This window comes from Mytilus edulis, chromosome 8 (genome assembly GCF_963676685.1).
Source record: "Mytilus edulis chromosome 8, xbMytEdul2.2, whole genome shotgun sequence".
Lineage (NCBI taxonomy): Eukaryota > Metazoa > Mollusca > Bivalvia > Mytilida > Mytilidae > Mytilus > Mytilus edulis.
The window spans coordinates 70,167,688-70,194,604 of record NC_092351.1 but is presented as its reverse complement, the minus strand read 5'-3'; the positions used below and the strand labels follow the sequence as shown (position 1 = coordinate 70,194,604).

The window sequence follows — 26,917 nt, the reverse complement described above, 5'->3', positions numbered from 1 at the left end:
ATAACAGTTGCGTGCTTTAACTTAGTAATAATAAAGATAATATTGATCTGTTTATTCTTTATAAAAGAATTTTAGTATGGAAAGTGTCAAGAAGAAAATTAGAACCAAGGAAATATGTTCATGTTAGTATTTTATGAGACGATAGCATCGGATTTACAAAGTAGTTAAAAAATTAATATTTTCGCTTTTCTCTTGTTCTAACAAGAACAATTAGTTTTGATTAAAAAAAATAAGTGTCTCTATCTCAATTTTTCAGATGCAGTAATACTTGCAGAAGATATATTTTGTATTTTTGAAGTTGAGTAGCTGATATCGAGCATCTTGACATCTATCTTTCATCACTGCAAAAAGTAATCACTTATACGCCTATGATACTTTCTAGTTTTGCATTTGACCGTGTCTGTTGAGTTCTAAAGATTAAGTCTATAGATTGAAGTAAATACCAATAATGTAGCAAACCAACAATGTGTAATACAGCTACATGTATCAGGGGGGGGGGGGGGGGGGGGCTCAGGGGGGGGGGGGCTCATATCAGTTAATCGTTAAAGTCAATATACATGGGGACGTCTAGAAATCATGTTCTGATGCATAGAGTTAAGTTGACAGAACAGATGGAATAAATATTCTATTGTAAAATCGATCTTGCGTCTGATAAAAGTAGGCATAAAACCGTTCATTATCAGAATGGGTAGATAAACAACCAAAAAGGGCCACAAGCAATCTGTTTACTCACATTTTCGACATTTTCTTTAGGAAATTTGCCTGCGTGGTCATACGGAACATCTTTGGTACGTTTCCTGATAATGCTGTTGGCCTTTCTCCCATTGGGCCGTTTAGAAGCACCAAGAGTTAGAGCCCCCTTTTGTCCCGTATTCCCGGTAAGACTTGGAAACATAGGCTGGTACATTTTCACAATTTTAAATCAAACTTTTAATTCAAATTCCATATATTTTCTCATCAATTCATGAATGTTTTAAACATTTGTTTTGGTCAGTTTTCCAAGTATTTTAAACTAAACACAAGAATGCACAGTCAAGAAAAGTACCTCCACAACCATTTTAAATCCAAGGAAAATCTACAATCTTTGATCCATTAAATCATCGTCTCGTTCTAATATTCACTATTTTCTCCCATGTCAACATTCAACAAGTACTTGAAAGACCGAATCAATATTTGAGATTTGTTTGCCGATATTTCCTTGTTTTCTCAAGATCAAAATATCATGATTACAGTCATTTCCGTATGTTTTCCTATTCGATGAAAGAAATTTACTTTCTTCATTATATCATTTTTTGTTTATATTTGTTCAGTTTAAATATTTGTAAATTACAAATTATTATACAATTGCTAGTCACCTATAGTTGACAGACCATCTTTGTCAATTCCTGTTTTCTCATCGTGCAATTTGATAATTTCAAGTGAAAACTTTTAAAATTTGTCTTAATTGTTCCAACACCAGGAAATGAATAGACAAACCGATGTATATCCATTAATTTAGCAGAAATTGTGATTTTTCCAAAGTTTACACAAAATCTTTCCACTCCCTCAAAACACAATTTACATTAACTACACAAAAGACTCGTCAAACTTCGGGTTACCAATGCGCTCTTATGCTAAGTATCTTTTTGTGTCTCTTTAAAATCAGTCATCCGGAAAGATTTATATATCGCAGTTGTATACATATATATTTTATAATGAGGGAACTATTGTCAAACTATGAAGGATAAAGGGATCGTTAAAAAGACTTTAATCTTCTCACAAACAGGTTGGCTTGTATAATTGTCACCTATTGTAGTATAATGTAGATATAGCTGAGCAGATAAAAATAAAATTTGAATTCAAATATTCAAATATTCAAATAAAAGTCAAGGTTGGGTTTGACAGTAACAAGCTTTTGACAAAAGATTCTAAATATAGTCTATCTATCTCGGTCTCAATAATTAAATAAATTTGTAAATAACTTCGAAACAGATATTTGTGTGACATTTCCGACAATATTGATTCTTTCCAAGTACCATTCACACCATTGATGGAACTGTTAGAAATCTCTGAATGGATGTGACCAAATGAGTCAATCTTTTAAGTTGATTCTTTTTGTTTGTTTTGAGTGAAGACAAATATTCAAAATCTATCAGCTTTCCATCATGAAACATGCAATCATATAAAAATAAACTTAAATTTGAAGCAATTTAAAGTTTTATATAACAGAATCAATCTGTTTTCAAATATTTCTTGCATAAAACTAGGTTTTCGCCATACATGAAATGTTTATTTTGAATACAACAATGATTAGGGAGTTTTTTTTTTTATTTATACGCCAATGTTCAAATTTGACCCTTAAATTTGTAATTTCTTAATGTCCTTAATATTTTGTAAAATAAGTTGTGTGGTTTGTTCTGACCTCAGATTATAAACAGAGGACATACAACAATTAACATTGGGCTTATCTGCATAACTTCTGTCTAATGTTGGGCATTTTATCATATTACATTTTATTATAATTATGTTTTAAAAGAGTATGAATTCCTCTTCATACGATTAATAATAATGGAAAATTACAAAAGCCTTTTGCACTGCACTGAACACTTCTAGTCAAAACGTTGTCATTGCTATTATAGAGACTGATTTTTACAACAATGATAAAAGTTACTTTCGAAAAGTTGCATAGTCATCTGAATGGTTGAAATAAAAACATCCAGAAATGTGATTGAATATATTACATATAATTTGAATGAATTTCAAAACATGACACGACAATTTAGATTTAATTTAACCCCTCTAAAGAAAAAAGTTAATCTTGTGAAATTTAGGCGGATTAAACTTCATTATATCCCTATACACCCACGACCTTTAATTATGTCCTTTATAATTGATATTGGATTAGATATACCGAGTCAAATGTTTCCTAAGGTCTATTATGGTTCTTGTGTTAATTTCTCGGCGTTTTCTTTCACCAGTAGACCTGAGGAAATAGAATTTACACATCCAATAGTACTATAAACTTACCCAAAACAATGATGTAGATTCAACCTTTTCAACTTTTAACCGTTGTCTAGAAAGCATACTAGTACTTGTTACTGTACAAACGACTGTCATTGTTACAGTTTTTCACTTAATTTCAATACTAGAATTTAAACGTTGATTTAAAAGACGACCACAGTTACCCTGAAATCCCGAACATCATAGCTATTATTGGCGGGTGTTAAGGATCCAAGATAAATATGTAGCTAACAAACACATATAAACACTTCCGTAGTTTAAAACATTCAAATTATTTTATAATCAGGTGCTTTTAAAATTCTTGTAACTTATTGAAGCTGAAAAAAATACTTTAAATCTCGTTTACAATAAAAATATGTAAAATGTTCATTTTTATGCATAGGAGATATTAGTAATCTCAAATTAAAACTTAATAACGCGATTTTTTTTAAATTTTAAGTTCATTATTCCCTGAAATCAACACTCTTATTAAAAGTCAGACCGGGAATGCTTCTATAATCGGAGGGGGACCAAACTCAGTGGACTATCTACCAAAAAATTTCAAGGACTTAATCTTATATGCTGGTATCGAGTTTCAAAACCTTTATACAGTCACACTCTCTCGGTTATTATTCAACGGTATTTTAGAAATGAAATTATTTATATAGAATAACGATATTTGCCAGGAAGTAAAGGGCAACAATTGAAAAAGTGGCTGCTATGATAATCTTACCTTCCATACAGTATGAAACAAAATGTGTTTGGTGAATTTGATCATATCTGGTTCTTTATAACAAGAAAGCAAACGCTCCTTCTAGAGCTTGAAGCCTAAATCTTTTAATATGTCCAGTCAATAATTCTTACAGTTTCAGAAAGACGTAAAGCAGTTAATATCGTGTCTAAGTATATGCAACAAATATATGAGTAATGTGAATATTCTACCGTGACATTATTTAGAAAGAGAAAATGGGTGGATCTTTTTCAAATTAGCGAACAAAGAGAACAACAGTCTTTTGTCACATAATATTTCTTTAACATGCAAATAAAATCTCCCAATCATAAGTGTTACATTCATAAGAATAAGGATATGTTATCATGAAATATGAACCTTTTCCTTTAAATGTTTAGACAGAGATTCTACCTAGACGTTTTCCTCACTTCGTTTTTATACTTGCATCCGTGATCGTGTAAAGGTACATAATTACGAATTAATACACATTAACATTCTGTGTGCTTGACTTCAAACTATGTTTATTTGGATTGGGTGCGGTTTGCCTATTATATTGCACTGGTCCTGCATATGCACATTCTTTGTGTACCCAGTCAGGAGAATATAATTCAGTGGTTGTCTGCAATTTATTTAATTGTTTTTAGCATTACTCAGATCGTTGGTTTTCTCTTCTGAATTGTTTCACATTATGCCATGGTATAGTTTTGTCCATTGTTGAAGTCATATAAAATATATTAAAATGAACGTTTTAGTAAATAACACTCAATCAATTAATTAAAATAATTTTTGTATAAATATTTTCCTTTATATTTCAAAATAACTGAAATCCAAATCAAGAGATACCATGAATAATACAAAGGACTTCAATGAACAATGATGAATAGTGCCCCTCCTGAATCTGTCACTTAAATAAAGGAGATGTTTATGATAGCTCAACTTGCTGATTATATAAACATACGGTTTTCTTTTTTCATTTTATAATACTGTGTAGTCAAATATTTCGACATTTGTGCACTGCTTTACTTAGTATATTATGTCACAAAGTCAATAGTTATTACTGATGGCAACAACTTTGAATTGATCATTTTTTTATACATCTTTAATGTATTAAACGTAGTGGTCCATTTATATATATACAATCAGGTGAAATGACTTTGATATACACCTTAAGAATTGAAAATATTTTATTATACCATTTAGTTATATAAAATTCTATCAATGAAATTGATTATCATCTTTATAAACTGACTGTTACGAAAGAAAATAAAAATCTTTAATATCTTCAAAAGCGCGTTCTATCATAGATCCCAAAGTTATCTTCCCTTTTTTAAATTTCCCCATTCTACGCATATCTCATATCAAAAACTCGAAGTCACAGTGACAAGCATATGTTATACCTAAATGTATCATAAAAATAAAGCAAAGCGATAATAGTGTTTAGATTTTCAGACCGTGATTCCACAACTACATAATTTTTTTTTATAAGAGATTACTTTACGCAATAACATTTTCGTTTATGAAAAACGATATTTATTTTTCGTTTTAATTGTTTTGTTCATTTCTCTTGCTGAATTAGGTCAAGACCAAATTGAAGGGAAATACAATAAGCTACAAATAAAATAATTATGTGGATTAGAACCATAAGATACACGTATGTATGGTAGAGCAGCAGTAGATTGTCTTCAAACAGATCACCATTGAACCAGCAATCTCTTGCGAAGATTTTTCGTTTGTACAGATACGTGAAGTTTTTCGCACTGACTTCATGATACTGCGTTTTTCTACATACAAAACTGACAAACGAAACCTTTAATTTTCGCGCGCTTACTGTTCAGAATATTTGTACCTAGAAATTATTACCCCCTTAAACATGGACGTTAGTGAATATTCATACAACAGCACAGCCCATCATATGCCTTCCCTTTTGCCGAGTAAGCTCTTTCGAATTTCACTAGTGCGTAAATTAAAATTGGTTTGCATTTCGCATTTTTTTGTTGATTTAAATATAATCATGAAACTGCGCAACAAAATTATGCACATGCTTTGTTCTTAAATGTTTTTTTTAGCAATGAAAACCAGGAGATTAAATTGCATAATTCGCGAGTAAAGTGCAAAATATTTAAGAAACTATCCTAAAGTACGACATAAATGTATTTATTTAATTGAATACCTCTCTCTTGTCATTCAGGTACAAATGCATTTTTCAATTAAATGACTTTTACCTTTCAACAGATTCAATTAAACATCAGTTAGGGAATGTATTCATCATAACATTTTAAAGTCATATTTTTCTTAATTATAATATAGCCCCTCTTAATACCAAACTAAATATATTCCCTACACTGAATTTTTCATTCCATTTGGTAATTTAAATGGCGACAAATCTTGTTATTTAGTAGAACAAATTAAAATGTAATGTTTTCCTCTAGAATATAACCCTTCAGTCTAATCATTTACTCATTTTCTACAGATGTGTTTCTGTTTAAAACATGAATAAATCTTATCTGTTTTAATAAGGTGAACGCCATAATGGCTTTAAAAGATTTAGTATCTTTTTACACGTACCATATTAACCCCTTATACAATTTGTACGTTACAGTGAAAAGGGGATGTCGTAGAATCAGTGAAAATAATTTTTCAAAATTTATAATTATAACCTAGTACGATACAAAATCAAACACTTTTGATATTCCCTCATTAAAATTAAGAAAATCTATATAAAACTAAAACAAGTGATTTTTATTGACACACTTACATTAGAAAAACAGAGTTTTAGCATTTACAACAACAACAGCAAATAAGATATCATTGATCTTTCCGATCTTGTAATAAGTTTACAAGAAACAGTTCATTTCTATTTCTATTTAGGTCGATATGTCATCAACAATAACTCAAAGACAAATATATCAATATCATTAGCAAACTATCACTACCATCAATATGATTCTGTTATCCGGTTGGATTTTTATTGTAACTTTTAATTGGTCATCCACAGATCTAGATAATAGGAGATAGTTGCTAGCCTAACTAAGTAAGATGTTAATGCAACGGCATATGCTCCTTTTTAATATTTTTCACAGTCTCTTCATTTAAAAGAGGGACGAAAGATACCAAAGGGACAGTCAAACTCATAAATCTAAAACAAACTGACAACGGCATGGCTAAAAATGAAAAAGACAAACAGAAAAACAATAGTACACATGACACAACATAGAAAACTAAAGAATAAACAACACGAACCCCACCAAAAACTAGGGGTGATCTCAGGTGCTCCGGAAGGGTAAGCAGATCCTGCTCCACATGTGGCACCCGTCGTGTTGCTTATGTGATTACAAATCCGGTAAATAGTCTAATTCGGTAGGTCACATTCATGAAAGGGAAGGGGATTGTAGTTACGACGTAAGGAACATATCCGATATCATTTGTGAAACGGTTATTCCATAACGGTCAACCAACTCGTGATGGCGTCCGTAAAATTTACGAAGGGATGATTTCAACTTCACCATTTGGAACTCTTGGTTTAATAGCTTCCTTGTGAGCAGTAACCCTCTATCAAGAAAATCATGATAGGAAATGCAAGCACGGGAATATCGTATCAATTGGGAGATATATACCCCGTATGCAGGTGCTGCTGGAATGTTGCTACTTATAAATGGAAAGTTCACAATTGGAAAGCTGAAATCATCTCTTTTGTCGTAAAGTTTTGTTTTCAACCGACCCTCATTGTCAATTTCTAGATGTAAGTCAAGATATGAAGCCGACTTAACTGTATCTGTAGTATCCTTTATCTCCAATTCGATGGGATAGATGCGTTCCACATAGTCACCAAATTTTGAATTGTTTAGTGAAAGAACGTCATCTATATAGCGGAAAGTAGAGTTAAAGGATATTGCTAACTTCTTATCTTTCTTCCTAAGAAGTTCCTGCATGAAGTCAGCCTCATAATAATAAAGAAACAAGTCGGCAAGTAGAGGGGCACAATTTGTTCCCATTGGGATGCCGATAGTCTGTTGAAAAACACGTCCTCCGAAAGTTACAAATTTGTTGTCAATCAAAAAATCAAGCATCTTGATAATATCGGTTTCAGAGAATTTTTTGTTTGAATCAGAGTGATTCTTTACAAAGTATGATTTATCCCTCCCTAAGACAAGATACTTGTATCTACGTTGGCCATTCTTTTTTATGAAGCAAAGTAATACCAACTCTTTCAATTTGTCTTTTAGTTTGGAATGTGGAATACTTGTGTAAAGAGTAGAAAAGTCAAATGTTTTAATACTGTTACACGATGAAAGAGAGTTAGATTGTATGTACTCTAAAAGATCTTTGGAATTTTTAAGTCTACACATCTGATTCACGCCACCTCTAGAATAGGCAGTTTCACAATAACTTTGAAGCCCGTCTTTGATTGCTTTTTTTAAGCTGCGAGAATTAATCATTAATATGATTTAAAGGAAATGTGGAGAAATGTCAATTAGACAACAATCCACATTAAGATGGATTGACATTCAATGACAAATTACATTTATATTCAGTACGAGAGCATGCTAATTTGATATAAATATAATCCTGCTTCGTACTAGATCGACACGCTAAGCTGCATGGATCTTCAATGTACTATTTCACAGGAAATCGATAGGCAAACAAGTGTGAGAAGATACCAAGGAGGGAATCAAAATATATACTAGGAGAAAAGGATATAAAAAACAAAGAGAGCAAATAAAATTGATCGTCAAAGAACTTGGACAACATATGAAGGGGCCAATCATGATCGATCTTCAATGATGTGGGAGAAGATAGTAAGGGGCAATCATGATCGATAGTAAAAGACATTAAAGAAGATAGCAAGGGGGCAATCATGATCGACAGTAAAAGACGTTGAAGAAGATAACAAGGGGCCAATCATGATCGATCGTCTAAGACGCTGGAGAAGATACCGAGAAGCCAATCATGATCGCTAGTCTAAGACGATGGAGAAGATACCAAGGAGACAATCATGATTGATCGTCAAAGAAGATGAAGAAGATAGCAAGGGAACAATCATGATTGATCGTCAAAGAAGTTGAAGAAGATACCAAGAGGTCAATCATGATTGATCGTCAAAGAAGTTTAAGAAGATACCAAGGTGACAATCATGATTGATCTACAAAGAAGTTGAAGAATATACCAAGGGGGCAATCATGATTGATCGTCAAAGACGTGAAAGAATATACCAAGGGGACAATGAAGATCGATCGTCTAAGATGCTGATGTAGATACCATGGGGACAATCATGATTAATCGTCAAAAACGTAGAAGAAGATACCAAGGGGGGCAATCATGAGTGATCGTCAAAGACGTGAAAGAATATACCAAGAGGGCAATCATGATCGATTGTCTAAGATGCTGGTATAGATACCCTTGGGGGACAATCATGATCGATCGTCAAAGAAGTTGAAGAAGATACCAAGAGAACAATCATGTTCGATCGTCAAAGACGTGGGAGAAGATACCAAGAAGGCAAAAAATCCTAATACTAAGTAATAAAGGAAAGATGAAGATACCAAGAAGACAATCAAGTTTAATAGTCGGAGAAAAGGGATAATATTCCAAGGGGGAATTCAAATTTGAAAATCAAAGAAATGGTGAAAGATACCAATTAAAAGGTGTTAATCAAGATAACAAATCTTATATGAAAAGCTCAGAATTAGAGTCGAAGTTATTTATAAATTGTATGTTCACCTGTTCCCAGTTTTTCCAGCTTCATTGTACAGTTGGACAGTCATACATTTTTTGATTGGCAGTCGTGACGGTTTGTTAGCCAATGGACGTCTAATCGGACTGAAAAGCAATCAATGAGAACTGCCCAGTTTCCGTCTCCACTATTTAATTAGTAGAGAAATATAGTATGTTTATGTTTGTTGCCATCAGTAGTTAGGATGCAAGAATCTTTTCAATAATAAACTTCAAAGAAGAGAAGGAAAAGAAATGTTTTGTATCATCTGATAATTTGATTTGCTGCATGCAAAAGAGAAAATGTCTTTTCATCTGTTGCAGTCTTACATGAGGTCTGATCAAAGCTTTAATCACATTTGATATCCCTATAAATTATCGTTAAATCAATATCATTAATCATCTCCTTTGGAACATCTCCAATGTCTACTAATATCAGAATTACACGCAATTAGTACCTGTTTACACCAATAAAGTAAAAAACATAATACACACTATAAAAGATGTTTTGTAATACGTCCGAATAATCTTAAGTCTTCTTTTCTTTATGTTATTATAATAAGCTATGAAAAGGAAGACTGTGTGCAAGCATTTCTTTTTCTTATAACTTCTACAGTCAAAATAAGAACAAACAAAAGTACCAGTAAACTGAGATGTTGACTTCAATTAGAATTAAATACAGCTCTTTATTTTGTTTTGTAATGAAACAAATTAAATCTATGAATGATTCCTATAGTATATAAACGTTTTTTTTCTTTCCCCATAACGTTTATTCAACATGAATAAGATATAAATAAACAACTAAAGTAAATACACAACAGTACCTTGTTTTTCAAAGTAACAACTGGTATTGGTCCTGGATATTTTCTAAGTTCTGCTTCTATTCGAAACAGATCCATATTAGAAAAATATTTGCACAGCTAGATGAACTGACGATAAAAGTAAATAGTTCCAATTAAAAATTAATTCATAATTGAATCGGACCTGTTAATTTGTTTGACCGTTGTCAGTTTCTGGCGAATAAATCAATCTTATCCATTCCATGACAAGACCGTTATATTATATATAATCAATATTAGCACGTAAGTGCCATTGTCCAGCGGATGGATTCTGCTTTGATTCAAATACAAATTCTTGTTAATGTTTTCCTATTTGTCAAGTTTTAAATGAATCGTGCGCAATCTCACTTTTCTACTGTAAACCAAGACTGACACTAAATGGAAAAATTGACTGCTTATTATTGAATCTGAAGTGAGCAAATAAAAAAATACAATTTCCAGATAAGATAAACTATACCAAAGAATGCCGATTTAAATCATTTGATTAGATTAAACATGTTGATGCCAATGGCTATTACAATTGTGTCATTCTGTTCGATTGATATCGTGTTTTATGACGGAGATAACAATCTAATATTCTTTTATTCTCCGCTGCGTGCACTAAATACACATTCAATGACTTTAAAGAATCACAAAAAAATATCCAAACCGCTTTATCATCATCGAATTAATCAAATTTCCATCAATTATTGCGTCTGTTTAAACATTGTAATAGAGGACAGAAGAGATAAATAAACAACTAATGACCTTCAGAAGTGCATCTCTCTCTTTAATGTTATAAATAGTATTAAGTTTACATTTATAAGAATTAATTAAATTCCTTATTCTATTACAAATAATACAATGCTCTTGTTAAACAGACATAAGCGGACACGTTTTTTAAAGTTTAAAGCACGAGACCAACACAAAAAATGAAAATTATCCAAGTTATTTGATTTATTTTGATTTATTTTTTATATTTCGAACAATCTTGACTTTACAGCCTTTACCCCAAACAAAATTGTTCACAAAATATCTTTTGAAAATGACCATACTCTCAGGTTTTATGTTAACATTTCATGGAAATTATAAATTGTGAATCTATGAACAATTGTGAGCCCAATCATCTACTTGGAGTTTTTTTGTATTTACTTTACGACATTTGTATCTACTAAAGACAAGATATCCCAGTATGGCTCCAAAGTTTGTTGACAATATTAGCAGTATCATATGATCGATATCGAGTAAATCAAACGTATAGAATGTCGTAAGTACACCTGTCATTCACCTGTCCGCAACATATCTTAAGAACATTTTATACACTGGTTTCCTAGGTTTAAGTAGATACGACAAAAAATTTTGACATAGATAAACTGCACTTATATCATGTAAAATAGGGAAGTTCGTGTTGGATTTAAATGACTATTATCCCATACAGATAATATATTGTTCTTGATATCAAGTTTTGAACTTTCACAATATTGTGTTTAAAAAAAAGATATATTGTGACAAAATGCATCATTAAACTGTCGTTTCTATAACTACAGATGCAACAAACTAATATTGTATATCAACGTACTATACATTTTATTAAGTATGGCAAAGAGAGCATTACATGTCCCAATATTCATTACAACAAAAAAAGATTGGTGATGGTTATAATTAACAACCCAAATTGTTATACTTGTCCTAAGTCATCTCTCAACATTTTTTATTTTTCTATTTCAGGGTAACTAAAGACTAATAAAATCATTGTAAAGTACTTCAACGCCATCTCTCAAACTGTACAATTTATTATTCTTCTGATCAAGGATCATGGTAAACTATTGTTTTTAATGGAAGCCGGATCTTGTTATTTTATATTACAACTTGTCTTGACATATAACGTAGAAATGTTGAAGTTCCATTCCCTATATTGACTGTATTTGTCATTTTGTGTTGTTTGGTTACTGTTTCATTTTATCCAACGTGACATTTTAGTCGTACGCGAGTATGCATTTAGTTTTATATTTTCAAACTATATATTTTTTTCATTTATCAAGCAGAAATACAAGTCACACGTCTGTCAACGCTGTTTCATACACGTCATTTGCCTTTACAGAAAACTAATACGATGTTGACAAAAATACAATGCGGTAGTAAAGTCATGCCAATTCCGGAATAACTGTTGCCTGTCATATCCCGATTCTAACCATGTTAGCACTTATATCAACATGTAGTTACGTGAATAGCTTGTTAAATAGAGTAAATATCAGACTTTGATATCAATGATAAAGGAATAAAGCAAATACGAATTTGGAATGAAAACAAATATTTTGACATTACAGAGCAAACATATGCTGACAATGATGATAAAGAAACTTATTCGAAAAGTAAAAGCTCATTTTAATCTCGATACAGTACGTTACCTTGGTAATAGATATGTTGAAATAATGAATGTGTAATGAATTAATTGAAAAGATCGCGTGTAGATAACTATACTGAAGGAAAGATGGACGAAATCTCGCAAAACTAAAAGGAAGCAGATTTTCATCTCAATATTGTCTTGTTACCAATTAAAGGTTACCCCTAGTTTTGACTGGGATAAAGCAATTGTAAGACCTTGGTTTTTTTCCAACTGACAGTGAATCCTGACAAAGTGTAGCGGTAACTTGGCTGTTTGGGATATATGAAATCACATGCAGCCACGTACAGTGAGTTGCAGTGGTTAGTTAAATGCGATGACTCGTGTAGAGAGAGTACAACGCCATCTACATGTCGAAGAGAAATTGTAATAACTTTCTAAAGATCCATCGGTGGCTTGAACAATTTTCGTCCATCATTACAACATTTTCGAGTGGCAGTCCAAAAGGAGTAGGTCGGTAATACCCCTTTTTGGACCCAAAATATAGCAGATTTACAAAATTATTAAAATGTTAACTTTTAGTTATTTATTGGACGGTAGAATGCTTCTGCTACATAAATATGGGCTGATTTTGACAATACAATGCACATATATTGGGTACTAGTACCATAAAGTCATGCTAAATTACTGAAATATTCGCAATTCTAGAATTTTAGTTAAATTTTAGACGGTTTTCGTGTAAAACGAAAGTGGGCGTATTCGTGTTCATCCGTTATATTTGAAATGTAAGTTGTATTTTATGATAATACATAACATATATAAAGGTTGAGGAGGAACACAGATGCGGTCACTTTCATTTTTGACAAAAACCATCTGAAAAGTGACATTTTTCGGCATATTTTTCATATTTGAGCTTGAAAGGATCGTTTTTAATGACTAAATCAGTTAAAATCTTTCACATAAACTAATTGATTCAAATGAAATAGACACTTAAGAGTTCAAAAAGTGATCAAAATCTTTCGTCAGATGAACCTGAAATTTGAGGCCAAAATCGGTCCTTTCTTCATCCCAGTAGATCCTTCCTATTGCATTATTAACATATTCTTGTCCGAAACATGCATGAGATATTTGTCACTGTACACAAAGCAAACATCAACCAACCAACCAACCAATCAATCAATCAATCAATCAATATAGGTAATCGCGAAATAAATTTATCTATATTGAATATGAAAATATGTTTCTGCTGTCATACTTTTTAGATTATTGTTCCGACTCAATGTGTCTTGGTTTTTATGTTAAGTTTGTGAAAGTGTATTCTGTAACCTTTGTCACATATCTACGGAAGCCGATAAGGGCCATTAAAAAAAATTATTTTATGTCGTAATTACGACATAGCATGTCGTAATTTCGACATAACATGTCATTATTACGACATCGCTATGTCGTAATTTCGACATATCATGTCGTAATAACGACATCACTATGTCGTTAAAACGACATAGCTATGTCGTAATAACGACATCGCTATATATAAAGAATATGTATTATGATTGCCAAGAGACTAAATGACACAGAAAGTAACAACTATAGGTCATCATAATGCCCCCAATAATTAGAAAAGCCCCCGATTAGTCAGCTATAAAAGAGGGAGGAAAGATAACAAAGGGAGAGTCCCCGAAATGCTGTGTGGCAGACAGGGTTATTAATTAATTATTAGCTCCCTTGGTAAAACTCCAAATTTCATATTTAATGTATTTTATTGTTAAATAATTTACATGAAGCTTAATAAGTATATATGTGTTAATTGCATAGCTCTTGCTATTTGAATTCATTGGTTAAATTTTTTTTATATATTTTTGCTTTATCATAGGATGTTTAACTTTCAAGGTGCATATCATCTGTCATTGTAAAATTTCTATATCTTAATTCAACCAATATAAATATATCTGACACTCTGCAAGTAAATCGAACATTTTTACCCTTGGTTAAATTTGAATAGAATTGTATTTTCCCTGGCACATAAGTTGTCGAAATACACCCCTTCAATTACTTGAACCTTGGCTTGAGAATTATTTCCCAATTCATCTATAGCGTTTAACTTCTGATATACATTCTAAAATATAGTAATCTATACTCCTGGATCGTCCGCGAAAACGGCAAATATAATCCCGGGTTTTTATTAATTCGATGAAACGGTTTTCGTTGCTGTTTGGGATTCGTCGTTCAATTACCTCCATTTCATGCACAAGTTTATATTGACGAAAAGTTCCGGCTTCGCTAGTACAGGAATTATTTTCATCACGACCGTTATAACATGAATAGCAGGACAAATCGCGAAGTAAAACATTCCGTGAACTGGTATTAAGTCTTTTAATATTGGTGATTGCACCTTACTGAAGTGACGACTTAAAATGATCTATTTCGGAGTACTTCCGTAACATAAATTTCAATTGGCATTTTACATTTAGAGGACTGTCTTGGTGTCTCCAATTTGTCTTTGCAAAAGTTGGACGAAGTTCATGTAATGGGATGTTTTCCCCATTTCCCAATTCTTTTAACTAAATCGTTAAAAGCTATAAACGATTAATAAAAATTGCAAAATTTAACCTGTGTCGAACCTATGTCCCCGGGCGAAGTCTATAGCAACATGCACTATTCTTTTTTTTCGCAGCAATCATCAACCTCTTTTTCCAAATTTCATAACACGATTTGTTTTAATTATCATGAACATTTAATTGAAACTGTAGCACATGTAACGTCGGAAATTAGCGTCTTTAGGATTTTAGACGTTTTCAGACATTTGGACAAATTGGCTACCGTTTTGTAATGTGTGGAAGCATTTTATTCCTTTAAGACCCAAATATGTAGGTAATAAGAAAAGAATCTTGGCATTTTTTACTCTTCGTGTATCTAACTTTTGTTTTTATCAATTATAAAAAGTACGCGTTAACTGCTTTGAAAAATGGACAAAATGGCTATACCGTTTGAAAAACGACTGCGTAGAGAAGATTTTATTGAATCAGCAATATTTGAACTCACATGAGGCAAATATATGTACTTTTGTTAGATATTATTATTGTCTTACTCTTTTTATTAATTTTCTGCTATATCTACTTATAAAATTCACTTTCAGTCGTTGAGTTAATGAAAAACGTCGTTGGACATTTTTCTTATTCCAGCTTAATATGCAGCCACCGAGTCAAATGAAATGGCAAAATAACGGCTTTAACGGCACAGAGAACCAACACATGTCGTTGTTCCTGCCAAGAATCAAGAAGATCAGAGAATAAGAAATAGGATCACTATACATAAGAGTTAAAACAGTTTTTCATAAATGTAACGTTGGACATCCGTTTTTTCACATATAAAGCTTTCTTATTTTAATCCTCAAATAAACTAGATATTACTTAGTATATGATCAAGAGCTGTAAAAACATAATTTAAAACATATACTGAATTTGTTACAATATTGTTTCGTGTTTTCTAACATTTTTATTTTTATTTTGTTTTGCGGATGAAATTTCGAAGATTCTGTTTTAAATCCTAGGCGTTGTAGGAACATCGTGTTCTTCGTTTGAAAGTAGAAATAAAGCAATCAATACTTCAATTCAACCTTATTACAAAAAGCCTTGAAATTTGGACTTCTTTGGTAGGGTGATGGATAGCTTGACTTGCCTTGGTACAGTGCGTGAACCGGTGACAAAATATTATCGCCCCTGTAAACAGTGGGCTCTTCTGACTAGAGGTAATCGGTAAAGAACAGCGGAAAATGGTGTACATTGTTTACGAGCTTGAAATGAGCTAACACAGACGAACTGAGACGTGTCAACGTAATGTGAATATGATAATGCACCAGGTAAATTATTAATTGTTAAGTTTATCACATCATCGTATCTTCATATGATAGGTAAATAAGTGAATTTTCGATTTTAAGTGTCGTCAGGGTTCAAACCTGGAATCATGCCAACCTTTCATTATTTTTTTTTAATAATAACCTATAGTCGGAACATCTTGATTTTCTCCCAATTTGTAAAGTTAATTATGCTGCTTGACATATATTTTTTTTGGGGAAAAAAATTGATATGCAGTCAAATGTGGCAGTTTTTAATATTTGTTGCTATGTGAAATAAAGGGAAGTAAATTAAAGTAAAAGAAGGCGCGCTTTTTCAAATAGTAAACAATTTAATTCAGATGCATAGTATTTTGTCAAATGATAAAGAATATCGTAGAAACTTGCTAGAAATTCATCTAATTTATAAAAGATATACAACATGACATACTGAAATCTGAAAAGGGGTAAAACCACCATACAAATTCAGTTAAAAAAAGGGGTGGTGGTAAAATGCTACGAAATTTAGATTTTATTTATTTTTTGTCGACAGCCAAAAGATGATTTGACATGTAACTAACTACTTTTTCAATTTCATTGTAAAGCCTCGGTCACACCTTACCGGATAGCTCGAACGGACGCCTAACGGATAAATAAAAAGTTATCCGTTGAAAAAAATTTATCCGTTGGGAGTCCGTTGGTGTACTAACGGACATGTAACGAATGCCTAACGGACACACAACGGACATTGAAAGTATGTGAAACGGATACGTACCGGTTAGAACGGACGTCGAACGTACATCCAACGAACGAGTACCGGATAAAACGGACACCTAACGGAAGCGTAACGGATAAAACGGATGAACAAAATAATCTGAAAATTAAAGGCAATAAAACATCTAAAAATTAAAGGCAATAAACCATCTGAAAATTAAAAGCAATAAACCATCTGAAAACTAAAGGCAATAAAATAATCTGAAAATTAAAGGCAATAAACCATCTAAAAATTAAAGGCAATAAACCATCTGAAAGTTAAAAGCAATAAACCATCTGAAAATTAAAGGCAATAAACCAACCCGCTGTAATATCTCGTCGAACATTTCTGTGGGCATTCGAAGGAAGGGTACAAAGGACTGCCACTCCCCCCCGCCTAAGTTCTGTCATGAGTTGGTCATATAGACCAAAACTGCGTCGTCTTTCAGGACTAAGCCATGGTCGTGTCCACCATCTCCTCTGAATAAGAGCTGCTTGGTAGCGAAGACGTGCTCTTACTCCAAGATCCATCACGAATAACAAATATTCATGACACTCAAGAAAATCAGACATACCAATTATTGGCATTTCAAACGCGAAATTTCAATTGGCATTTGTCCGTTTTACATCAGGTAGGCATCCGTTTTATCCGTTATCTTTCCGTTAATGTCCGTTTCACATCCGTTTTATCCGTTATGCGTCCGTTAGACGTCCGGTAGACGTCCGTTGGTGAATCGGTCTACCGGATCTCCAACGGATGCATAACGGACACGTAACGGATACAAAACGGACGAGTACCGTACAAAACGGACGCCTAACGGACGCCTAACGGACGTTCAACGGACATTTTATCCGTTGGACGTCCGTTCAAATTTTTGAACATGCTCAAAATTTTCAACCGGACAGAACGGACGTCAACGGATAAAACGGACGCTTAACGGACATGCAACGGATATGGACGGACGCCTAACGGATAAGAACGGACGTCTAACGGACATGAACGGATTGAAAAAAAGTTATCCGTTAGGCGTCCGTTCGAGCTATCCGGTAAGGTGTGACCGAGGCTTAAAGTAAAATTGGCTTTTTTTGGGGTCTCTGTTTATTGTGGTCTGATGTTTTCAGGTTCTCTTTGGATTGCCAAATAATATTATAATCATCTAATTGAATGTTCAAATTATTTTGCAGCGATGGTGTGTATGGAAAGAAGACTGTCATAAAACCCAACAGTTCCGGATGTCCCTTTAAATAATTGCTTAACATCAATAGCGATGTAAGATTCAAGTGTTTGATTTAGCACAAGTTTAGCCAGGTTTTCCTTGTAATTGTGGCAGAAAAACCACTAGACAGTGTCATGCATTGAAAGGATATCAAACGGATATTTTATGGAATGATTCTCGTACATATAAAATCATATGCATAGGAATGTGGAGCTAGTGTCTTTCATGCAGCAATTTTTAATTTCCAATATAAACTCTGAAAAGACAAGAGCATAGAAATGTATACCAATGAGAAACATTCTTTGTGAATAAAATCATTCCAAAACTTAAATGTGTCATTAGTGTTGCATTATTTATCAGTAGAGATAATCAGATCCCAGTAAGATTGTCCAACTGATGGTTTTTGTTTGTAATCGTTTTTGTAAATCTTAGTTGTTTTGACAATCCGGGCTGTGCATGTTGCCCGGCTGACCCTTTCAGTGTGACACAATATTTTGTTTATGATAAACAAAATCACTGATTCAAGACTGGAGCGGACCCCTTTTAGGCAGTTAGTGCGAATCCTTTAGGTTTAAACCATTACATGCAATACGGGGGGAGGGGGAAGATTTTTTTTTTACCGAGTCAAAAATTTTTCCTAATTATAATACATTGAGATTTAATATATACTTTGCTATATGTAGTGTGTATATTAAAGTATTGCCAACAAAATTCATCAAATTTGGGATCATAATATTGTTTAAGAAAAACCCTTACCCCCTGTACATCATAAAAGTTCATAATCTTCTGTAGCACACGTGCATGGTTAATTCGGATCACATATTTTCTATTCCGATGTTATAAGAATTCGAAGGTTCATATCATTTACAATATCATTCAAAAAATTTCTGGGATTTTTTTTTACTATCAACGTTGAACCTCGAGGTTACATTGTAGTAAAAAAAAATCCAATAAAAACGTTGAATGTAAATGATATGCACCTTTAAATCTTACTAGCACACACCCGCGAAATCGCGGGCATTCAGAGCGTAGTAGTATGTAAAGTGTTGTTGGGAATGACGAGAATTTCAGCAAAAGTATCATAAGTCATAGGTTATTGGGGACATGAATTTTTTTTTTTACCCTCCACCTTTATTTCCAAAGTTCCCAATATTTGGTTTTTTTTACCCTCCACCTTTATTTCCAAAGTTCCCAATTTTTGGTTATCTATCAATTTCAATATGAACATACATTTAGTATGTTATGAACATTTAAGGAGCCTGTAATTCAGTGGTTGTCGTTTGTTTATGTGTTACACATTTGTTTTTCGTTCATTTTTTGTACATAAATAAGGCCGCTAGTTTTCTCGTTTGCATTGTTTTACATTGTCATTTCGGGGCCTTTTGAAGCTGAGTATGCGGTATGGCCTTTTGCTCTTTGTTGAAGGCCGTACGGTGACCTATAGTTGTTAATTTCTGTGTCATTTTGGTCTCTTGTGGAGAGTTGTCTCAACATGGCAATCATACCACATCTTCTTTTTTTGTAATCAATGAATTTTGTAAAAGATTTAATGACTGTATCAAAAGTTCACATGAATAATTTTAGCGCTTATCTGTATATTATGAACATTCATTACTATATAAATAAAGCGTATTTACTTTCAATTCTAAGTTTACTAATCAATCTATGGTGATCATTGATATAGTATACAGACCCTCTCTATTTTATAAACTCTGTGACCGCCGTGGATAGTAAACTTTAAAATGATAGGAGATAAAATTCTGAAAATACACTTTATTCGTAGTATATGTATGTTCAAAGTATACAGAAAAACGCAAACCGGAAGTCTAATCTGACTTAAAATTTCGTACAATGACGGGACAATATCCGGATGCCTTTTTTCCCGTTTTTCTCCTAAAATAACTCAATCTGAATAATCATATGAATGGATGACAAATGCGACTATGCACTGTACCCATAGGACACAGAGGCGTGTTGATTAAGAAGAGAAGCGACACCAAAATGCGTGTTGATTAAGAAGAGAAGCGACACCAAAAATGAGGTCTTCTCGTTTAATAGTATAGATATTATAGGACTCATGTTGTTCAAACATAATGTGTTGATCAATTATGTTATGATGATTTTGATAAACTTCACATTAGGTAATCTTTCACTTATATTGATTACATTATATCGAGTTGTCCCAACGATATACTTGTCGGTGTGCTCGATCATACGAATTTACCGACATTCATATAGACAAAATGACACAACTTTGAAAAATTCTTGTGACGAAACTACATTTTGGAACACGTTAAAAATTGGATACCCAGAAAGCTACATTATTAAGGTTTGATATATATTTTTTTCAAAAAAAAAAGAAAAATATGCAGTCAAATCTGGCAGTTTTTTACACACCCCTATGTTGAACAATAGGTTGTTCAATTAACAGCATGTTTGGCAATTAAAAAATCATATATTAACACATTTAGCTTTAACATATACTTTATTTATAGTGGTTGTATAAAAGTTATATAATGGTTTTGTGTTTTAAGAGATATTTATCCCTATGCATATCGGGTTTTATGCGTAAATTGTCTCTCCTGTTCTTAGACCTTTTCTATCTCTTTCATATGAAGAGTGACTTTTCTATTGTTCTGGTGTCACTGGAAATCCCACTGGGTAGGAATGAATGTTCAACCTAACATACGGTCTAACATACACGGTCGGTATAATTACATGGGATCTATAAAATATATAAGTTTCTCACTGAATCTATGCAAAGAAGGTAACCAAAGATTTTGCGACGATGCAAATATTAAACTTTACAATATAAATAAATATCTTTAACCAATGAATTCAAATAGCAAAGTCTATGCAATTAACAAATATGTACTTATTAAGCTTCATGTAAATTATTTAACAATGAAATACATTAAATATGAAATTTGGAGTTTTACCAAGGGAGCTAATAAATAATTTATAACCCTGTCTGCCACACAGCATTTCTGGGGCTCTCCCTCTGGTATCTTTCCTCCCTCTTTTATAGCTGACTAATCGGGGGCTTTTCTAATTATTGGGGGCATTATGATGACCTATAGTTGTTACTTTCTGTGTCATTTAGTCTCTTGGCAATCATAATACATATTCTTTTATATATAGCGATGTCGTTATTACGACATATAGCTATGTCGTTTTAACGACATAGTGATGTCGTTATTACGACATGATATGTCGAAATTACGACATGTTATGTCAAAATTACGACATGCTATGTCGTAATTACGACATATTTTTTTTTTGAATAGCCCTTATCGGCTTCCGTACATATCTCTTATGATTTAAGCACATGTGTATATCTCCAATAAGAAAGACCAGTATTTACGCTAATGACGGTCGGTCCGAATCTAACAAGCAGATGGGGGAAAAGGGGTTAAGGGGTGGTCAGTGTGCTGTTTTCCAATACAACTCGATGATAAAACATTATGTTTACAGACACAGGGATAACCATTATTTGGAGGGCAACTTTTTTCATATGAATTGACTGGCCAACGAACGACTCTTGTTAAAATGTAGACGTCTAAAACCTTTTTTGTAAAAATTCCGACCTGCAGTTATAGATTGTCATCGCCACCCCTTCCCTCCAACAAAACACGAAAAAATACAATTCTTTAATACAAAAGCATTTCCTAGCACCGTCCGCATTTTAAGCTGGTCACTGTAGTTAACGTGTACTTTTACCGTCTTAAAAATTCTGGCAACTTTGGTCTCAAATATAAACTGATAGATAATTGAATTTTTTCTACATCAAAAAGCGTATGGTACTGGAAATAAAAAGTTCATTGAATGACATTTTAGATGAATTAAATGACATAGAACGAATCACACTGAATAAATGGCGGACAGAAAAATCCTGCTGGTATTTATTTCAACTTCATATTCAATAAAATACATTAGTTAAGTTGAAACACATTTCAATAAACGTTCTAATCCCTTCCTTTCAAATTATTTACAGTTTCAGTGTCACAAAAACCGAGAAGGAAAACATTACTAGTTAGATTAATAAACTCTTTTATATTCCAATTGGCCCGCAGTCAGTTCGATAACAATCTTGTTTTGATAAAGGCCTAACTTGTTAATAGATTGTGATTACTTTCAATGTGTGGAAAGTGTTAATCAAGAAAACAGTTCTTTACTAATCGTAGCGCTGCACCATCGATCTATTGCGCAACATTGCTCACTCAATCGTTTTGTCTTTCTTATATTACGTTGATGGAAATTGATAATTGTGATTTAATAAGTGTATTACTATAGATCTGAATAAAACATTAACACGACCGTTTGATAGCCAGCTGGTGATGGCAGATGGTAAATGAAACTGACCGGCGTCAAAATTCGTGTGACTAGCATGCAATTATATTCCTGAAATGGCCTGCGTTGGATGAAATGTTGCTAGAAAATTTTGATTTTCAAAAATAATATTATGATACCGTCGGATATTACTTCTCGACTCGCTATTCGTAAGAAATATTTGGCAGTGGACTCTTTAACAACCAACAATGAATCAGTCGACTCGCTATTCTTTATTCAATTACGTCTTTCCTATAAATTCCATATGTATATCACTTTTACATATTGTAGCAGAGAGAGAGAGAGAGAGAGAGAGAGAGAGAGAGAGAGAGAGAGGAGAGAGAGAGAGAGAGAGAGAGAGAGAGAGAGAGAGAGAGAGAGAGAGAGAGAGAGAAGATGAGAGAGGAGAGAGAGAGAGAGAGAGAGAGAGGAGAGAGGAGAGAGAGAGAGAAGAGAGAGAGAGAGAGAGAGAGAGAGAGAGAGAGCTTTCAAAACAAATTTTAAAAACAGTATATTATGTCAGTGAGCCTTAGACACTTTTTAACCTTATGGGAATTAAGATTTCGTATCACGTTTATTGCAAAACTGCACCAATAAGGAGCAAGCAAAAACAATTATATATGATTACGCTAACAAGAACACAAACTTTAATTGTAAGATTTCGAGTTTCAAAATATCGCGGAAATAACTGATGTAATCAATAGTTAATAAATGATTTCATTAGACTTTTACATCGAAAGTTTGACATATTTTTCAAAAAAGATAAACACCGTACAACCGAACAATATGATTTTGTTTGAAATGCGATCATGTACCGCTGTAACCGAATATAAAACAAGGAAGACATTTTGCATTTCCTTTCGATGTTTCACTTCTTGAATTTGACTTGTCTCAGTTTAATGAAATCATTGAAATACCTCAACATAAGTAAAATAACTATATCAGTGCGTTTTTTATAATGTTTTGAACATAATTCCTTATTCAATTCATTTGATAAAACTACAAAAGAATATCTGTGGGGGACCGTAGCGATCGACCTTAAAAAACCCAGATTACTGGTCGGTTGAACGATGCGAAGTGTATATACTTAAATGAAAATAAATTTTAGATTTTAAATTAATAGTTTGAGTTATGTTTCCAAAACGGCATTGGAAACTACCAAGAATGTTTATGTGTATAAATTCACAAAGACTCTTGAGATTGATACATAAAAATGTAAATATACAATACATTCTTGTATTTTATTGTAAACAATCTTCATATAAACTATAAAGACATTTTTGCCCTTTACAACACATAAAACTTGATTTATTATATTTACGCAATACTAAAACCTATATGTGAAAAGAGAAATCAATAGTAATGAAAGATGCTCTTTCTCAGTGGGGAAGATTAAAATTATAAGATGAATAATATATATCATTTAAATGGCTTAATAAAATATTGATAGCCATTATATTATTTCCTTCATTGAAATATTTCAAAATATGTCAAATCCTATACAATTTTAAATGTCTTATACGAAAAAAGCAATAAGTGGAGTAATTTAGAGGGAAATATTCATTTAAACCCATACAATAACAGAACAACGGCCTTCATTTGTTTGATTCTTTAAAATGTTACCAAATATTTGACATTTATATAAGTGGGTAACACATCTATATACACACACAATACTCTACAAGAAGATATAAAAACAAAATGACCAACCATTGAATGAAATGACGCAAAACAAATTAAAGATAGTGAAAAGAGTGCCAAGAGTACTTCTTTAAAAAGATTGCACCATTAATATGTTTAAATTTAAGTTAGCATGTAATACAGCCAGATGTATAACTAACTTACCCTTTTCACCCTCAAAGGATCTGATTTCTGCTCCTCGCACATTGGCGTTTGTTTTGGGGTTTCTAAATCTGGATTGACCTTTGTAATATGCGCTGTCTGTATCTGTATCAATTGAATGTGAAATAGAAGACTTTGAATCCATGATCGCAAGTGTAGTTTCCCCCTTCAAGTGCATTTTGACTTCAGAACGTTTTGAAACTTGGTTTGGAACCTTTTGAGATCGTGTACGACGGACCCTCATTGGACGTGCAAATATGGGTTTCGTATAAGGAACAGGTTCAGCTCCCAGCATCATTTTGCCAATTTGAATTGTTTAAAAATTCCGTTCATACGCAATTTCATCATTCTTTATCATATTTCTGTCTCCTCAGTTTAGAAACTTCCATCACGTAGAAAATATATAATCAATAATCCGAGAAAAAATGACACTGAGACAAATGAAAGGCGATACTCAAAAGTATACACATTAACACCTCAGTCATAAGATGTTACAGATTTACCTGTCGTCTGCTATGAAACGGAAATATTAATCTCGTAGAAATATCGCTTTCACGTGATCGATGGTAACAAACAAACACGAACTCAGGTAAACATCTGAGATAGTAAAGATTTTTCAATGAGCTTTTAAACTGATTTAGTAGCGACTATTTCAATTTGAAAATGTTTTCCTTTGTGAATTATGAATAATGTTTTAATTTATTTCCTCGTTATCAGACTTTTCCATAAATGTTTACTTCACACAATTTTGAATGGATGACTTAAGATTTAAATAGAAGAAATTTAGTACTTTAACTTTCTGACGAACTAGATAAAACCATAAATAGAATATAGCATTCGTCGATGACTTTTATATATGTTGCAACCAACAACTCAGTGATTTAAAATATGAGTGATAAAGCAGAACGACGTGCTTTATATACCATAAACAACATTGTACATGAACATATGGACAATTTTACGTCGTTTTGACAAAATGTAAGCCTGAACACAATCAATATATACATTTATTGAATATTTAATTTATACTTATTTACGACTTAAAAGTTTCCCTGCGGGATCTACAGTGATAAGAGGACTCAGTTGTAAATCTAATATAATGTAAAAATAGCAAACACAACCACGGTTATCTATATAAAAACGTGGATGTTCATAAAATATTACCATAATGATCGACGGAAAAATTATGGTGACAATGGCTTCAAACATATTATACTCAACTGGATTTGCATGGCATTGTATTTTACTGCGGCTATAAACACTATACGAAGGAAAACGAAACATTATAAAAAAAGAAGATACAGATTTCTGTACTGTTTCTTTCTTCTTTGGTACCAGATTATAGAAACACTCGCCATGGAACTTTTAGAAAATGACACACAGGAGGAAAACATCGTTCAATCGATTGTCTTCATTTTTATATAATTATCAAAATTATTATTTTTGACATAAGTTGTTCATCCAAAAGCGATGCATAAATCTTTAAACTCAAGGAAGGCAATTACAATGTAAAAAAGTGTTTGAATTATTTTTAATGTTTATGCTATTATAGGGACTTTTTGAATATCACATTGCATGGTCTTTTAACTCAATTGCACCGTGCAGATTTTTGAGACGTAGCTCTGGTTCCTGTTATTAAGAATATCAAATAGAATATGAAAGATTAATAATGCACTCTTATGTAGTAATAACGAACTTAAGATTAAAATGACAGCAGCAAAAGAAATATTAAGAAAGATAGAAAGACAAGCGTATGCCTCGCCTTACATAGAGATACAACTGCAGACAAATTATGAAAGCATCAACCACTGTTACTATTTTTTTTACAAATTTATTAACATATAATTACATTAGATGTATATTTCACTATAATACTTTATTCTGATTGGCTAACTGCACAGCACGTGTTATTCCGTAAGCAGTTGTATTGCTCAATACAACTTTTCATTCATGATAACACGTGGTCCAACAATAAAGTGCACAGGTGAATTAAATAAAAAAATAAATAAAATTCGTGTTTTCATGATCATTGCTAAAAAATGTAATTATAAGTATTGAATGCTTCTTTTTGTAACTTTATAGGGTTGTAAAAGCGTTGACCGTGCGCACATTTTTAGAATGAAGCGCTTCCGCGCTTCATACAAAATGTACTTCGGTCAACGCTTTTACACCCGAATAAATTTACAAAAGAAGCATTCAATTCTTAAGTAAAGAAAAACGCCAATATCCAATACAAATATACTCAAAATGAATGACTAGTCAATTAGCTACTCCGACATAAGAACCAAGTTTTGACATGCATTGAGATATAAAAAGTAATGAAAAAAGCATAAACAAAAAAGATATTTGGTATTGACCATGTTG

General features: G+C 32.5%; 1 protein-coding gene and 1 long non-coding RNA gene across 5 annotated transcripts in view; one reads left to right on the top strand and one right to left on the bottom strand.

Moving 5' to 3' along the window:
• Positions 1-25,443, bottom strand: part of LOC139486154 (putative leucine-rich repeat-containing protein DDB_G0290503) — a 37,908-nt gene extending 12,465 nt beyond the window's left edge. The window contains exon 1 of one of the 4 annotated variants that reach the window (XM_071270903.1): positions 24,557-25,443. In XM_071270903.1, coding sequence (XP_071127004.1) covers positions 24,557-24,598 — 42 coding nt within the window. In that variant the 5' untranslated portion in view covers positions 24,599-25,443. Of the gene's footprint in view, positions 1-733; positions 2,963-3,006; positions 3,180-10,242; positions 10,794-24,556 lie in introns of those variants that run through there. The other 3 variants (XM_071270901.1, XM_071270900.1, XM_071270899.1) reach the window with 3 other exon arrangements.
• On the top strand, positions 16,270-18,713 carry LOC139487094 (uncharacterized). The gene is made up of 2 exons (XR_011655743.1): positions 16,270-16,439; positions 18,351-18,713. It is a non-coding gene; the product is annotated as an uncharacterized lncRNA (long non-coding RNA).
• Positions 25,444-26,917: the final 1,474 nt, after the last annotated feature.